The 17874-nt window shown below is 54.6% G+C and overlaps 1 protein-coding gene across 1 annotated transcript; it reads right to left on the bottom strand.

Moving 5' to 3' along the window:
* Positions 1–2689: 2689 nt before the first annotated feature.
* unc119a (unc-119 homolog a (C. elegans)) lies at positions 2690–16064 on the bottom strand. The gene is made up of 5 exons (XM_042338674.1): positions 15737–16064; positions 4283–4396; positions 3881–3983; positions 3171–3343; positions 2690–2849 (listed from the first exon to the last, which is right to left on the bottom strand). Exons 1-5 carry the CDS (start codon positions 15939–15941, stop codon positions 2737–2739), a joined length of 708 nt encoding a protein of 235 aa, XP_042194608.1. The 5' UTR covers positions 15942–16064; the 3' UTR covers positions 2690–2736.
* Positions 16065–17874: the final 1810 nt, after the last annotated feature.

The following is a 17874-nucleotide window of genomic DNA, read 5'->3' as shown; positions in this document are numbered from 1 at the left end:
TTGGTCAAAAGTCCCTTTTATTTTGCCAGGTAAATATTGGGTCACTTCGAGCTGTTCATTACCAGAGACCGTAATAAAATTCACTGTTCCTCTCGCTACCAAAATGGGTTTTACGAACCATTGTATATTAAAAGTCTGTTTGCCCAGTGTGTCAGTATTTAATAAACCAATGATTTGTCAATCAGTTTTTGTTTAATGTGTGCGATTGAGCCGCGATTAAAACAAATTCACATATGGCAGGCGGGGAGGGGGGTGGTGGGGGGTTGGGAGGGACCAGATTAATAATCCTTACATTTGGTACAACGTCCTTCACATCTGGGGGACGTCTCAAAGCGCTTCACAGAATGTAAAGTGGAGTGACTGTGTGTTTTGCGGGCAGCTAAATCGCCAGCAATGTCCCACAAACAGCCATGGAGTGAGTGACCAATTTTGTCCGATAGCGCCACGGGATCTTTAACATCCACCTGAACGGGCAGACGGGACTTCAGTTTAACGTCTCATGCGAAGGATTATTATGGAAAACTTACGCGTTAGGGTGAAGAGCTTGCAGTGCTCACATTGTACAGAGTGCTGCACTGTGATAAATACAGCAAGCAATCAGTTGTAAGTACAGTTTACGTAAAAGAAAGCCATGAATTTCAACACAGAGAATACTGGAATTCACAATCTGGCTTCAGAGCAGAGAGACGATTCTGCCCGGAATCTACCGCTCGCAAAGGATAATAGCTTAATCTCGCCGATGTCCAAAACACAATTTTCTGGAAAGTGCTGAGCCACAAAGAAACAGCTCAACACAATAAACATTTCCGGCAGACAAACCAGGGCTGTAGCTCAGTGGTTAAAGCGCTCACCTCACAAGCGAGAGGACCTGTGTTCGATTCCCGGGCAGGGCGAGGTGTTGGGCAAGTTTCCTTACTCCATACGCCTCTGTTTACCCGGCAGTAAATAGGTACCCGGTTGATAGTCGATTGGCAGATCATACATTCATTGAACTTTTCAGTAAATCCTGTGAAGCTCTGTGAGACACCGCGATGATGTTATAAGGCGCTGTGTCAAATGGAAGGATTATTATTGTCCTGAGAGAACAAGTCACTTTTCGAACACATACTGCGGGAGATGGGGGAAGTGGTTATGGGAACTGGGGGGTGGATGGGGGGAAGAGGGAAGTGAGGGGCTGGAGAAGCAACAGCGAGAGAGAAATGAAGAAACAACACAGGGCGGCTTTTAAAAGTTTTTTTATATTTAGAAATCTTTCAGATGACATTCCACTGCGCACCTTAACAATAAAAAGACTGGCAACTCTATATAGATTTACACATGGAGATCTCAACAACCCTCAATCACCGACAAGGTTACTTACACCTCAGCACAATAAACCTGGAAATTAATACTATACTCTAGAGGCTATCTCTAACCCACCCACCCACACCCCACCCCCCCCCCCACCCAGATCCTTCCTCTCTACTTAAAAAATAAATATTTAATTCAAGTGTTGTTATGTGTGTCGAGCACTAGGAACGGGAAACACACAATGGAATATCTGCACAATAAGATAGCGCTAAAGCGAGAATGTAATTGCACACAGACACAGTAATGTGACTGGACAGGACGTGAAGCGGACAGAGGTGATTGTCAACGGGATCTGGTGGAACTCAAACCCGCGGGGGTTGTGGGGTGGGGGAGGGAGGCGGGGGGAGGCGGGGGGATGAAGGGGGAATCTCCAGGGGACCCACCCCAGCAAAACACCGCGGGGCAAACACAGATTTCAAATCCCTTTCCACATTAAACATCAATGTGAAACACAAGACCCTCTGATTCCCACAGTCTTGGACGTGGAGTTTGGATGTTCGGCGGAAATTCGATCTCGGAGCTGGAGTCTCAGCTATGTCATGATGCAGGATAGATTGGAGGGGGGCGGGGGCGTGCGGGGGGAATGGGGCTGGGGGAGGAGAGGGCAGGACATGGGGAGGGGGCTGGGTGGATTCAAATCTTTTTTACATGTAGGTGTCATGCCCTTTGAGTCACCCCCCCCCCCACCCCACCCACCCCCATCTCCCTGAGGGCGAGTACAGAAGGATCTGGGGGTACGAAGTCTCTCCTCAACAGACAATGGGGGGAGTGGAGGTAGAGCAGAGAGTTGGAGGGAGGGAGGGAGGAAGGGAAGGAGGGAGGGAGGGAGGGAAGGAGGGAAGATATATATATATACACACACATGCACATCCACAACAGAAATGAATCCCCCCTCCACCCCAGCCCAACCCCCCCTCACTACTCCCGTCCCCACCCCACCCCCCCCAGGCCACCACTCGCTGTCCTTGGGTTGAGCGTGACTGAGCGGTCACACACCCAGGCGGGGTGCTGTGTGTGAGCTATTACGGCTGACGAGAAAAGCGTTGACGTGGGAAGGAGAATGGGGACATTGACACGCTTATCCCGACCGACCGACCGACTAAGAGTTAACGAGATACATTGTGCGCTCGGGGTGGAAGCAAAAAACCATTTGCAAATAGTCACTGAATCTGCGAGAGGAGGTTTAAACCCAGTGACGTTACGGGTCCCTGGAATCACGTTCCCTCAGTGGCTGGCGGGCGCTGGGCGGAGACGGGGAGCGGAGTCGGGGAGGTGGTTTGGGGGGGTGGGGGGGGGGCGGGGGATGGTGGGGGGGCCGGGGGGCGGGCGGGCTCCCCGGAGTGACTGTTGTGGACGCGGAAAGCCGGGTTCTGTTCCTCTCCGGGCTCAGGGCCCCCCCCCGTACGCGTAGTCGGCTTTGTTGTGCATCACCAGTTTGCTGTCCACGAAGTAGAAGCTGTCGGACTGCGTTTCGTATGGGTGCAGCACCATCTCGCGGACTGCGGGCAGAGAGGGGAGCGCTCACCAACACACGCCCGTCACACACACACACACACACAGCGCTCACCAACACACGCCCGTCACACACACACACACAGCGCTCACCAACACACGCCCGTCACACACACACACACAGCGCTCACCAACACACGCCCGTCACACACACACACACAGCGCTCACCAACACACGCCCGTCACACACACACGGCGCTCACTAACACACGCCCGTCACACACATAACACTCACTAACACACACTGTCCCATTCCCCCCCACCCCACCCCACCCCCACCGGAGTGCGAGCGAGGGCCGGGTACTCACTGAGCTCCTCGGAGAGCTGCGGGAATTCGTAGATGTGCTCACACGTGTTCTTGCTGCTGGGGATGCAGAAACCGAACTCAAAGTCGAAGCTTTTCAGCAGCTGCTCTCGGAAGTAGTGTCGCTCGATCATTCGGAAGTTATTGATGGGTTTGTCACCCACTGTGAACTCCACCCTGTGGCCAGACACACACACACACACGTCACCTACAGACAGACAGTGTCACAGACACACACACACACACACACACGCACACACACAGACAGTGTCACTGCCAGACTCAGACACCCACACAGACATCCACACAGACAGACACACGCACACATGTCACCTACAGACAGGCAGTGTCACAGACAGACAGACAGACAGACAGACAGAAACGGACAGACAGTGTCTCCGCCAGTCTCAGACACCGGCGCAGACATCTACAGACACACAGTTGGTTGAGGGGGCGGGTGGCTGATCCCCTCCATACACACACACACACACACACACACACAGCCCACGTCAGACGCACCGAGACACGGGTCCAGCTGACAAGTGACCGTTTTGTTTGGCCGGACAGGTGTCAGACACAGACGGAATTCCCTGCCTCCGTCCCACCTACACGTGGAAATCCCAGAGACAGATTGTGGGAATGGATTCCGCGCTCTCTCTCTCTCTCTCTCGCTCTCCTGCTTACCTAATTCCGGAGAGTATCAGGGGCACTTACGTGGCTCCCACCTGCCGCAGCCTGAGGAAGGCGGGGGTGAACTGGTAGCGGACAAAGCGGCCGGCGTTGGGATCGATGTCCTTCTTGTCCCCGTGATCGCGGTCTGGAAAGGAAGAGGGTCTCCGCTCGGCTCCGTCTCACATAGCGGCCGCACCCCGGAACGGCAGCTCACACGCTGCTCAGCCCCGCCCCTCAGCCCCACCCTGGTCCCCCCCCCACTCAGCCCCGCCCTGGTTCCCCCCCCCCCTCAGCCACGCCCTCGGCCCCTCACCCAGACAGCCCTCGTCGGTCCCTCCCCTCTGCGACACCTTATGCCCGTCCCCTCAGACGCGCCCTCGGCTGGGGGTAGGAGGTGCCCGCAATCGGGCACAGCGATGCCACGGCAAAAAAAATACCACTTACCGGACGCTGGGGGTTTGGTGATTTCAAACAAGACTGCCCCGGACTCCATGTCCCGGATCTTAAACCGGGTAAAGTCGATGTTGTAGATGTTGTCCTCTGGAGCGCACAGGTAATCTGGGGGCAAGAGAGGGGGAGGGGAGAGGGAGGTAAATACACCAGCCTCCAGCCCAGCGGACAGACCACCCACAGCATACACAGTCACTACACTTTACAGTGCACCCTGTGAGACGTCTTGGTGATGCGCTAAGGTGTTATCTCAAATGCAATTATTATTATCATAAAACATGCACAGTCACTACGCTTCGGAGCAAGAGCCTGGGAAAAACGCTACGAGACCCCCACCGACGAGGGGCTAAATCAAAACCGAGGATCATTATCGACGAGTACAATCACTGCCCCCGATGGAGATGGGGGGGGGGTGGTGGGGGGGAATCCCCTCCCCCCAGTCCCTCCGCCTCGGCCCCCTCCCTCCTTCCTCTTCGGCCGCCCTTACAGTCACCTCCTCCCTCCCCGACCCGGCATCGGGCTCCACAGCTGTTAAGCGCTCAGTTGTTGTCGGGATCGGGGAGGGGCCGCGAGGAGGGCGGGGTCGTGTGGGGGGAGGGGTCGTGCGTGGGGGGGGGCAGGGGCTGTGATGGAGGCGGGGCTGTTGCCCGTACCACGTGAACCACACCACAGCTTTGCCCGGATTTAAGCTGCCGCGGAGCAGGTTGCGGATAAGCAGATTGCTCAGTGTTTAAGCTCCTGCGCCTGAAGCTGCCGCCAAGACACACTCGCCCGAGCCCGAGAGCACGCCGCTCCGCCTCCCCACCCCCTCCCCCTGCGGTCGCACGCTCTCTCGCACCAACACGACACGCGATCCCAGCGGCGTCGGGGGCTTCGAGCAATCCGGAGTCAGGGAGAACCAGGATCCTCCTCCCTGGAGCCTGTGCTGAACACTGGGGCTGTGGCCGGGCGTGGGATTAGACCTTGGTTGGTCGAGGGCGCCCATTCCCCTGCACCCCCCCCCAACCCACCCCCCCACCCATATCACGACGTGATAAAGCGCTAAATCAAATGCAAGGAATATTACACCATCAACAAACACCCAGTCACTGCAGCTGACAGTAATTCCCTATGACGCTGCGTGAGCTATTAAATAAGGTGCCACTAATGTGAGGATTGGTATTGATTCATCTGTGCGACACTGGGTGACAGCAGTCACAGCCGGGGGCCAGAGGGAGCGTAATGAGGTGTTTGCAGGGTGGGTGGGGGGGGGGGGGGATACACACTCTGACTCACTATTGCTCTCTGATCATCATCCGAACATAAGAATTTGCAAAGCAATAGCAGACCAAGGTCCAACTAGTTGGCCTTCCACCATCCCGGCAGTCGCTTGACATGTTGTGACCCAAACTATGTACTGTATCCCCCCAGGTGTATTTTGAGCTGAAGCCTGGTCGGGAAGGGTTAATGCTCCTCCCCTCCCTCAGTCTCTCTCTCTCTCTCTCTCTCTCTCTCCAAGAGCAGCTCTTTGATGTGCTCTTTCTCCGATCGCATTATGCATCTGTCACATGCACCTGCCATGGCAACACGCAGCTCCCAGGCAACGGGATACAGTCAGTCAGTCAGTGCAGCGAGGGGCCTGGTCCCTGGATCTCTTTCCCCCTCCCCACATCGCCCCCCCCGCCGCCCCAGACACGCCAGCCGCCCGCTGGGATACCCACACCCTCACACTTACTCACTCACTCACGCCACACGCAAACGCACATCGCCACACTGCGGGTCGGGGGGAGTGAGAGCCACCAAGCCTTGGGACGTCCTCTCGATATGAAAGGCGCTATACAAATGCCATTTGCTGTTGTTCTTGCGAGACCGGCCACACTGCCCATCAGACCTCTTTGAAAAACTAATGCATTGAATCCCTGCCTTTCCCCCCACCGCCCCCCCCCCCCACCCCCACACATCCTGCAGATTGTTCCTCCTTCCACATCTATCTCCTTCCCTCCTGAAAGCTAATGTGGAATGTCCCGCCTCGGTCACCACTCCAGGCAGGACACGCCACCTCCCAACTCTAGATGTGCCCGGAGAAGAGGAGTGGGCTGGTGGAGAGGGGGAGTAAGGTGGGCTGGTGAGAGAGGTGTGGGAGTGAGTTGGGATTGACTGGGGGCAGGAGGGTGGTGGGGTGGGGGTTGAGTCAGGGGCTGGGGAGAGGGGTGGAGATACTCTCTGTTGGTTTATCCTAAACTGACCCCCTCCGGTCACTGACTCATCCACCAGCGAAAATGGGTTCTCCCTATCGACCCATCAAACGACTCGTCATGTTAGAAGCCCTCGATCAGGTCTACCCTCCCTCAACTCTGTCTGTTCAAGTGAAACCAGACCCACTTCCTCCAGTTCCTGCTCAGAGATCTTAGAGGTGATGGGTTTCACACACACGTCTGACCCCACAAAAAGTCAAACTAATCTGTGTTATCATCCATGTAAATCTCCTCTCACCTCTCTCATCTGAAGTGAGGCGGCCAAAACTAGACAACGATTTATACCAGTTAAGAGTCACCTCTTTGGTCGTAGTTCTATTCCCTGATTATATTCCTTCACCCACCTGCCCGCCCAGCTTTAGAGACTGCCGGACATTAACCATGAAATCAAGTGCGGAGGCACAGATAATAATACGTAACATAATAATCCTTGCATTTGATAGAGCGCCTTATCGCGTCGTCGTGACATCTCAAAGGCGCTTCACGGGACACACTGTAAAGTGGAGTGACCGTGTGTATTTTGTGGGTGAAACCCGGCAGCCAGTTTACGCACAGCTGTGTCCCACACACATTCGTCGAGTGAGTTAGGAATTTTCACTGCATCTTTTGGTGGTGGGGGGGGGGGGGGGGTCTGACAAGTGCGGAAACCCATCACTGTGCTTTAAGAGTCTCTAAACCAGACAGGGAGCCGCGTACAGATGTCACCTGCACATGGAAACGTCCACATATTGGAAAAAGTGCGCTCTCGCCCGAGTGAGGCTGCTCACTCGCGCTCACACACGCACGGTAATCTCACGGATAAGCGGGTTATTTATAACCCAGTCAGATTACGCTGGAGGTTTATTTAACTTCCTGTTTTTAATAGCAGCAAAAGCAAGCCTGGCGGGAGTGGGGGAGTCGGGCGCGGGGGGGGAGGCCAGGGGAGTTTCCTGCCTGAAAAGACATAGCGCTCTGTCACGACTTCGAGACATCACCAAGCGCTTAGCAGAATATACCGTAAAGTGCAGTGACTGTGTATTTGGCGGCCGAAACGGGGCAGCCAACTGCGCACCGCTGCGTCCCCCACAAACAAAACAGTCGTGGATTGAGTGACCAATTGAATCGACTATTTCTTAAAAATTATTTGGGTTTCGAAGGGGTTATTATCTTCGCCAATCGAACAACCGGCTTCCGACTTACTGCCGGGTAAACACAGGCACGTGTGTGGAGTAAGGACTCTTGACCAACGTTTCGCTGTGCCCGGGAATCGAAGCCAGGTCCTCTCGCTTGCGAGGCGAATGCGCTAACCACTAAGTTACAAGACTCCACGAATCGCAAAGGTGCTGGGTTTACCCCCGAGCCAGCAAGAGAAATATTCATTAATTTTCATTCTAAATTGGATTGCGCGCTGACTGTAATCTGGGACTAAGCTGGTTTGGTGCAGGCGGTAAATCCGTCTAATAAAAGGCACAGGCCCACTTTCCGCTGTAATCCTCAGGGCTCTGCTAACCAGGGCTCTTCACAATCAGCCTCGCTGCAAGTGACCTTTACTGACCAAAATAACCCGCATCAAAGGGGCCCCGCGCTTTCCTTTCCTTTTCACGCGGAAAAAAAATAGGATTTGTTCACAGAGGAGGAGAGGTGCTCTGCCCCTAACTCACACCCCCACCCCTCACCCCCCCCCCAGCCCACACCAAATCACACCCACACCCCTAGCCCCAGGCCAGGATTAATGTCCCATACCCATTCTCCCATTGGGATGGAGGAGTAATCAGGACTTGATTCAATCAATGCTAAAAGCTTTCACTGCGTGAATCGCAATGACCTGTTCACACGGCACCACCACCCTAACCCCCCTCTCTCCTCACCGCAGCTGCAAAGTTCACGGACTGTCACGTCCCCATGCCCCCCCCCCCCCACCTCCAACCCCATCCTGACTCCAGGTGCTGAGTCCAGCCGGGAGCACAGCTTATGTTGACGTGTTGGTGTTCAGATCTTTCACTGCATTTAACAACTGGGCTCCTCAGGTAGTCAGATCACATTATCATTCCCCCCCCACCACCACCACCACCGAGCAGCAGGTTTTCAAGCTAAACACATCAACAAGGCTGACTGAGCTAGCTCGAGGGGGAGAGGTGGGGGGAGACTACAGAGAGATAGAGGGACAGAAAGAGGACTCTGCGCTTTCTGGCCTTCCCACCAACAGGCGAGAGCGTGTGACTGACTGGCTAAATCGGTCGGTCTCACACTCTCACCTCTGGCTCAGGTGGTTGCGTGTTCAACGTCGGGGACTTTTGAGCTCACGGTCTAGGCTGACGTTCCAATGCAGTGCTGGGCTGAGCGGTCGTCATTGTAGCTGTCCTTCGGGTAAGATAATTAATTGTCCCGCTCCACTACTGAAAAGAGAACTGAGTTTCACCTGAAGGCCTTTTGTAAGACCTTCTTGTGGATCGAGTGACCAATTATTACCCCGGAAAGTGATCCATCAGGTTCCTACTTACAGGAAGGTAATCAGAGGCGTGTGTGTGCGTGGACTAAGGAAACGTGCCAAAGCTTTTGCCCTGCCCGGGAATCGAACCCAGGTCCTCTTGCTTGCGAGGCGAGTGCTCTAACCACTGCGCTACGAGACCAAAACTGTATGCAGTACTCGAGGGCGCGGTCCGACCAGAGAAGCCTGAATATAACACCTAGAGATCTAAAGTCAACTGATCGAACAGTGTAGCTCCCCCCCCCAGCATCCTTTTTGCCTTGTTTATTGCTGCCTCACACTGTTTTGACATGGTGAACGATAAGTCAGCCAACACGCCTGTTATTATTATTACCCAAGTTCCTATTCTTACTTCCTATATTTATTTATGGAGAAGCCTGAATTTATTTATTATTTATTCGTGTGGAACTTCATTTGACAGTAATTGACTACACCAACTGCCTGCTCGCTGGACTTCCCAACACTTCCTTCCCCAAGCTGCAGATGATTCAAAACTCTGCAGCTCGTGTCCTTTCCTGCACCAGGCCCCGGGAACCAATCTTGCCCCCGTTCTTGCCCGGCTTCACTAGCTCCCCATCCCTCAAGAGAATCGTGCTCAAATCCCTTCACTCCCTGGCACCTCTCTACCTCTCCGACCTCCTCACTCCCCAATCCACCACCCGGCACCTCCGCCCGACTGGCACCGGCCTCCTGCTCGTCCCTCACACCCTCCGCCCCCATCAACGGAGGTTGTGCTTTCAGCCACTACTCCCCAAAGCTCTGGAACACTCTCCCTCAATCCCTCCGCCTTGCCCCCTCTCTCCTCTCTCTCTCTCTCTCTCAAGTCCCGCCTGAAAACTTTCCCGTTCGACCGAGCTTATGGCCACCTCCGCCCTTCCCTCCCCGGCTCGAAGTCAGGCTCCACCACGGTTACGCGCTCTTGAGACGCTACCCTGCATGGACGGCGCTGTATAAGTGCAACTTGTTGTCGTTGTTGGGATACGGGGGATGGGAGGGGGGGAGAGGAGAGAGAAGAGACGGCCCCAAATGATCCAGAGCCAATCCTGTCCGCAACAATGTGCTGAAGAGGGGAGGGTGGCACCGATCACAGTGGCCTTTCTCTCTCTCACTCGGGGTTTGCAGCTGCAGGAAGTGTGTTTTATGTAGAACCTGTGAATGTGACCGCAGCGAAGGGGCAGGAAATGTAGATTAGACCCTCGCTGTAGCCACCGGAGAGAGAGAGACAGAGCGAGAGGGAGACAGAACAGAGAGAGACAGAGAGAGACAGAGAGAAAGACAGAGCCTTTGTGTAGAGAGCTGGAATCTTCTCAGGGCAGATGCAGGACGTAAAGCGATGGCTGTGAACGCGGCAGGAATACTAAAGTGTCTGGAATGAAAGCGCGGATGTTGTCAGAGAACTTTACACCGCGCTCTGGACTCAGACGCTGGTTAACTCTCTGTGACGGTCTCCAGTCTGGTTCCTGTGCCAAGCAGGTCTGCAGTACTCCAGGGCACTGCTGAGAATAATAATAATAATAATAATAATAATAATTTCTGCATTTGGTTTAGCACTTGTTCATGTCATCTCAAAGTGCTTCGCAGGGTTTATCGTAAAGCGGAGTGACCGGATTTTGTGGGCAAAACACGGCAGCAGCCAGTTGTGCCCCACAAACAGTCGTGGATTGATTGACCAATTTTTTGGGGGGAGGGATTATTACCCACAGAAAGCGCCCGCCAATCGACTAATAACCGAGTTCCTACTTACTGCTGGTAAACAGAGACGTGTGGAGTAAGGAAACTTGCCCAACGTTTCGCCCTGCCCGGGAATCGAACCCAGATCCACACTGATCAGAGCCCAGGCCATCGCTGGACCAACCGGGGGCAAGGACTCTTCCCACTCAGTCCCTATTAACCTTGCAACCCCCACGCACCCCACCCCCCCCCCCCCTCCCTGTTCTGGACAGGGTCACATTCCCTGGTTCAGGATATCCACTCCGACAAAGTGCAGGAAAACACTGCGAGGGGACAATGGGGCTTTTGGCAACACAGATAAACACACGGAGCAGTCGGCAGCTGTGTAACACACACAACCACCTCCAGGCACCATCTCGGCATCCACTGAGACACCCTTCACTAGGTCCACCAGCTCAGCCGCTGGCTGACAACAAGCCCCTCGACACACACACACACACACACAGCAACAACTTCAACAGCATCACAAATAACAACAACAAATCACATCTGTATAACGCCTTTCACGTCATGAAGACGTCCCAAGGCGCTGGTCAGTCAGGGATCCACAACAGCAACAACAGCAACAGCAACACCGGGAGAGAGAGATCAGAGTTTCTCTCTCGGAGGCTGACGACCGCACCAACAGCCACTCCGCTCATGGAACCCGTCCCATCCACTGCGTCAAAAACCCTTCACACAGTGCTCTCAATATCCTTTGACCAAACTCTCGCTGATCCCCAAAGGGTGTAATAACTTGTGAGTTCTAAAAAAAAACCAGAAGGGAGTTATCGACCACAGAACTTCACATTGTGGTCGGTGTCGGCTTGACTCTTCCAGCAGCACACTCACGTCGAAGTCAAGAAGGTCGTGGGTTCGAGCTCCAGGTCGGGACTTTGAAATATGCAGTGTCGGATGGCTTTCCAACGTATGTCCAAAGTATGTGAGGTGCTCTGCAATGGGGCAGCCTGACTCACGCATCCATTACAGCAACTTCACCCGATGCCCCTTGGCCAGCAATTCCCCCAGATAAAATTGGTCATTCACGTCATGGCCGTTTGTGGAATATGGATGTGGGCAGATTGGCCGCTCAGGGGAAAGAGGAGCGGGTCTCTTCGGAGCTGAGCCGGGCTGAGAGGCGACATGTTTGGCAACGCAGTGTCAGAATTGAGATAGCTGATTCCTGAGCCAAGTGGGTTTGCAGGACTCCAGGGCACTGGTGCTGACAGCCAAGTCAGCCCGGCTCATCAGCAGACTCGTCAGTGGGGGCAGGTTCAAGATGAACTGTAACACTTCAAATTACTTACGTTCAGGGCCTGTTAACCCTGCAACCCCGAGCCCTGACGGACCAGAGTGGTCCGAGCTGGACAAGCAGTCGGCAGGTTCGATTCTGACATTCCATCCTCTGGCAGGTTGTGTTCGAGCTCGCTCAGCCCCAGGAGGACTTCCAACCAGTCTTAGCCCGTAGCACCAAAATAACCAAATTGTGTGTCCGACTACAAATACAGAGTCACTGTACTTCACAGCAAACTCCTGTGGGACACTGCTGTGCGCAACTGGCTGTCACTTTTCTCCCACAAAATACACAGTCAATCAACTCTACAGTATATCCCGTGAAGCACTTGGAGACGTCTCAACAATGTGACAAGGCACTATATCAAATGCCAAGAATGAATTATCATTTTTCATATTCATAAATTCCATGTTATTAATTATTAATTGACGCAGGATTTATGGATGTGGCCGGTTTATTATTAATAATTATTAATAACGATTCATTATTAATAACGATTATACATAATTATGATCAACTGCATCTAAATTTACACGGGATTTATGAATTGATGAATTTTCTCCTTTTGGTAACAAAAATAATAAAATTATAATTCGAATAATAAGAACTTATTCAATTTGAAAAAGAAACCGGCTTCGGAACTAAGACAGGGGTTGGCTGAACGACGGTCCGTCATTTTTTCATAGCCGGGAAATGTTTGAGGCCGAATGGTTTCACGGGTGAAAGAGACCGGGTGTAAGTTTCGGGCCTGGATCCCTGGGCAGGGATTGGGATGGGAGATGCTGCTCTGTGTACCGACCGGGCTGCCCGCTCACTCTGCTTGACCCAGGGTCAGATTATAACCCAGGTAAATCAACCCTCGCCTGAGCGGCCTCAGATGGCCCAGTCTGCAGTCCCAGTATTAATAGTTCCCATTTTAATGTACAGTCGGTTCACTTTACAGTGTATCCGGTGAAGCCCTTTGAGACGTCTCGAAGACGTGATGAGGCGCTGTATCAAATGCGAGGATTATTAATATTATTATTATTATTAATGAATACAAAACGAATGGAAAAGGACAGTTCCGTCCGATTTTGCACCAGGTCACATTTAAAAACATCTCGTTTCACACAATGAGTTGTTTTTTTTTCCGTAAGCGCTTTGTCAAATCAAAAACACCTCGCAGGTGCTTTACATCAAAAAAAAACTTCTTAACAGTAATTATAATAGATAATAATGATCCTTTGTGTTTGATACAGCGCCTTGTCACCTCTTCGAGACGTCTCAAAGCGCTTGGCAGGATATTGGCAAACAGGCTGGAGGAATGGAAGCCTTTCCATTGCATGGATAGGAACTAATATGCAGAAGTGAAAGGGTGAAGGTGCTCATTTCATGCCACAGAGAAACTGTCGTGTGTACACATGTAGATCTAAGCGCAGCGATGGGTTTCCGCTCGTGGCAGACACCTGATGACTAAAAGCGAAAGAAAACGTCTGACTCAGAGGCAAGTTTGAGCCGGGCTGCCCCGCACTGAAGCACAGGGGACCTGCTGGTATGTAGACAAACGTGGCAGCTAATCCACACATTGCAACCAGATTAATGACTGAATAATTAAGCTATTTTAGGGAAATCGGATGGGGGAAGGGAACAACAACGTGAGACAGGATTCTGGATCCAGTCAAATTTTCAAGACCGAGGCAGATAGATGTGTTAGGTCAGGGTATCAAGGGACATGGCGGGTAGTTGGAGTTGAGAGGCAGATCAGCCTTGATCTTACAGAAGGGCGGAACAGGCTCGAGGGGCTGAATGGCCTCTACCATCCAGAGCACGACACCTCCGACAGTGTAAACGAGGCTCAGTCTCGCTCATACCTTGAGTCAGCAATGTAGGGTTCCAAACCACTGCCTCCTGCCTCAGAGCTGAGTGTTACTGACTGAGACAAACACATACCTCACAGCCAGTAGTTACCCAAAGAGCGACAGATATCTCTCGGGCTGATCAGGAAGCACAAATCGCAAGAATGGATTTACGATGGCAAGAAGCTCGAGAGGTTATCTGGTCACAAAAATTAGATTACAGTTTTGCAAACATCCCTATCCTTCGCCCCCAACCCTCTCCTCTGCTGCTAGAAGGCACCATAGCAAAACACAACCACAGGAGCTGGTAAATTCTGCTGATATCTCTTGCTTGTTTATATTGGCCTGCGAGTTGAAGGGGGAGCAAATACAGAAAAAATCTGCAGAAACACTACTTCGGTGAACAAGCAATAAATGTATGGAGCAGGTTCCCAAGGGAAACGGTGGAAGCAGAAAGTGTCGATGCTCTCAAAAGCAAATTGGATAGATTTCTGTTAGGAAATAATATCTCGGCATATAGTGTATAGATTGGGACACGACATGCCACGTGACTGCCAGGATGGTGGAAAGTGAACTGGATGGACCTTGGTCTTCTTTCGTCCAGCAATAATAATAATAATAATAATAATAATAATCCTTGCATTTGACACAGCGCCTGATCACATCTTCGCGACATCTCAAAGCGCTTCACAGGATATACGCTCAAGCGAATTGACTGTATACTTTGTGGACAAAACGTAAGCGATTCTCGTGTTCTTCACACGTGTGTGAGCCGAGGCAGCAGGGCACTCAACCACCACAGCCCAGGCCTACCCTAACCCTACGCGCACACAACACCTTTCCGGGGTTAGAGATAAAGTGAAACCCAGAGCGCCCAAGTCAGTTGCAGTGCCTGTAACTGATGCTCCCCGTCGAAGGTAAAATACCCACCAAGCTAAATTCAGCCCCACAACAGCTGTGGTCCCCTGGGCCCTGCCGATATTCCCCGGGGGGCGGCAAAAGGTGAAGGATGTGCGGGCGGAATCCTCCGTTTCAAATTTTTTTTTTTAATAGAGAAACGGTTTGAAAAATTGACTCGGGTGACATCACGCTTCTGAGGCTGGTCGCTGGCAGTTGAAAAGGAGATTTGGGGCCGGGGGTGGGGGTGGGTAGTATGTGTGCGTGTGTATGTGTGTGGTGGGGGGGGGTGGGGGTGGGAGTGGGGGGGGGTAAGGAATCACCGCAAAGCATTCAATGCAAACACTGAGGCCTGTCGGTCTCCGGTGTAACTGTGTGCTGATTAAACATCTTTCTTAAAAAAACAGTGCGTCTGTCGTCCCGCGAAGCGCTTTGAGACGTCTCGAAGACGTGATGCGTCGCTGCGTCGAACACAAGGATCATTAGGCATTATTATCAGTGCCAGTGCTCTGCCCTGACTGACACACACACACACACACACACACACAGATGCCCGCAAGAGGGTGAGAGAGAGGGTGGCGAGGGTGGCGAGGGTGGCGAGGGTGGTGGTGGGGGTGGGGGGGGGTCAGACAGGAGCTGACAGGTCCCTTGACTTAAGAAAGAAGCTGCTGGTCTTGATGGAAGTGAACGCCCGGCTGAGGCTGGGGTCGGCGGCTTCCCCCGCCTCCCCCAAACCCCTGCCCCCGGGTCACATTGCCCCATCCCACCCACCCCCACCCCCCACCCCCACCCAAACACACACACACCACATACCCCAGTCCTGGCTCACTCTGCCCACATCCCCAGCCCAACCAACACACCTCACCAGCCCAACCCCAGCACAGTCCTGCTCAGCACATCACCCACCCCCCCACCCCTTGCCCCCCCTCTCTCTCCCTCTGTGCCAGCCTTGCCAGCCTTGCCAGGCTCTCCCTGAGCCCTGGGGGGGTGGGGGGTGGGGGGGGTACTCACTCTGGGTGATCTTCTGCAGTCCCAGCACATCCTCGGGCGAGACGCTCTCCTTCTTGAGCAGCTCCTCCTCACTGGTGACAGACAGACCCTCCGACGAGCTCTTTTTCACCTTCATACCGACCGTCTCCTGTTTCTTACTACTACTACTACCGCCGCCGCCGCCGCCGCTGCTGCTGCTCAGGGCTTTAGTGCCAGAAAAGCTCATCTCTCTCCCTCCCTCTCCCCACCGCCCGCCCGGAGCCCAGAGCAATCCTCCTCCCGAGCGGCTTAGTGCGTGCAAACCCGACTCCCTCCTCCTCCCCCTCCCTCTCCCTCCTCCACTGTGGCCGGGCTGGGCTGGGCTGGGCTGCTGGGTGTTGTGCTGGGCTGTGCTGAGCTGTGCTGGGGTGTGCTGAGCTGTGCTGGGTGTTGCGCTGGGCTGCTGGGCTGGGCTGGGTGTTGTGCTGGGCTGTGCTGAGCTGCTGGGTGTTGTGCTGGGCTGTTGGGCTGTGCTGGGCTGGGTGTTGTGCTGGGCTGTGCTGAGCTGCTGGGTGTTGTGCTGGGCTGTGCTGGGTGTTGTGCTGGGCTGGGGTGTGCTGTGCTGGGGTGTGCTGAGCTGTGTTGGGTGTTGCGCTGGGCTGAGCTGCTGGGTGTTGTGCTGTGCTGGGCTGTGCTGAGCTGTGTTGGGTGTTGTGCTGTGCTGGGGTGTGCTGTGCTGTGCTGGGTGCTATGCTGAGTGTTGTGCTGGGCTGTGCTGGGCTGATGTCTGCTGGGGGCAGGACTGGGGCTCTCTAAGCCGTGCTGAGCAGGGCTGTCTGTGCTGGGGTGATGGGGGGCTGCACTGGCTCGGGGTGGTGTGTGTGCGCTGGGCAGGGCTCAGGTGGGGCCGGGCTGGGGGGTGATGTGTGCCGGGCTGGTCTGGGCTGGGTAAGGTGGGCTGGGGTGGGGGGTAAGGTGGGCTGGGGTGGGGGTAAGGTGGGCTGGGGGGGTAAGGTGGGCTGGGGGGGTAAGGTGGGCTGGGGGGGGTAAGGTGGGCTGGGGGGGTAAGGTGGGCTGGGGGGGTAAGGTGGGCTGGGGGGGTAAGGTGGGCTGGGGGGGGTAAGGTGGGCTGGGGGGGTAAGGTGGGCTGGGGGGGTAAGGTGGCTGGGGGGTAAGGTGGGCTGGGGGGGGGGTAAGGTGGGCTGGGGGGGTAAGGTGGGCTGGAATGGGGGGTAAGGTGGGCTGGGGTGGGGGGGGTAAGGTGGGCTGTGCTGTGACGGGGGGCTGTGAGGTGGGGGGGGCTGTGAGGTGGGGGCGGTGGGTCTCACCTGAGCGAGTGATACATACAAACCGTTACAATGTATCCAGTCAACCGCCCGCTCCATCCGCCCGCGGGGGGGGGGGGGGGGGGAGGAGCCGCTCATCACCATCACCCCCACATCCCCCCCCACACCCACAGAGGGCTCCGCTCTCTCACCCCCGCGTCCCATTCATAAATCTTCTCCCCCTCTGACCCCACAACCGCACTGGCTTTACCCCCACACCCCTCATTCGCACACAGCGGCTCCGGCAATGCTTCGCTGCCCGAACCCTCCCTCCCGAGGCGGCCGATGGTGCAGCCCTGATCCGCCAGGTTGGGGTGAGGTAGAAACCCCCCCCACACACACACTCTCCCCCCACACACACACTGCACCTGTACCCCCCCACACACACACACACACTCCCCCCCCACACACACACACTGCACCTGTACCCCCCCCACACACACACACTGCACCCCTCCCACACACACACACACACTCCCCCCCCCACACACACACTGCACCTGTACCCCCCCCCACACACACACACTGCACCTGCACCCCCCCCCACACACACACTGCACCTCTCCTCCCACACACACTGCACCCCCCTCCCCACACACACTGCACCTGTACCCCCCACACACACACCCACACACACTGCACCCCCCACACACACATCCCCCTTATACACACACTCTCCCCCCACCCCCCACACACACATTGACCACCGCCTCCACAACACACACCATCACCCCCCTTCACACTGACCACCCCCCCATCCCATCACCCCCCCCCCCTTCACACTGACCCAACCACCTCCCACCCCACTATCAGGAGGGGGGGGGGGGGTTGTGGGGGTAAGTGGAGGCTCCTCGT

The sequence above is a fragment of the Callorhinchus milii genome, unplaced genomic scaffold, assembly GCF_018977255.1.
Source record: "Callorhinchus milii isolate IMCB2004 unplaced genomic scaffold, IMCB_Cmil_1.0 Scaffold10, whole genome shotgun sequence".
Taxonomy (NCBI): domain Eukaryota; kingdom Metazoa; phylum Chordata; class Chondrichthyes; order Chimaeriformes; family Callorhinchidae; genus Callorhinchus; species Callorhinchus milii.
Note: the sequence above shows the minus strand (reverse complement) of the source record. Positions and strands in the feature narration are given on the sequence as shown.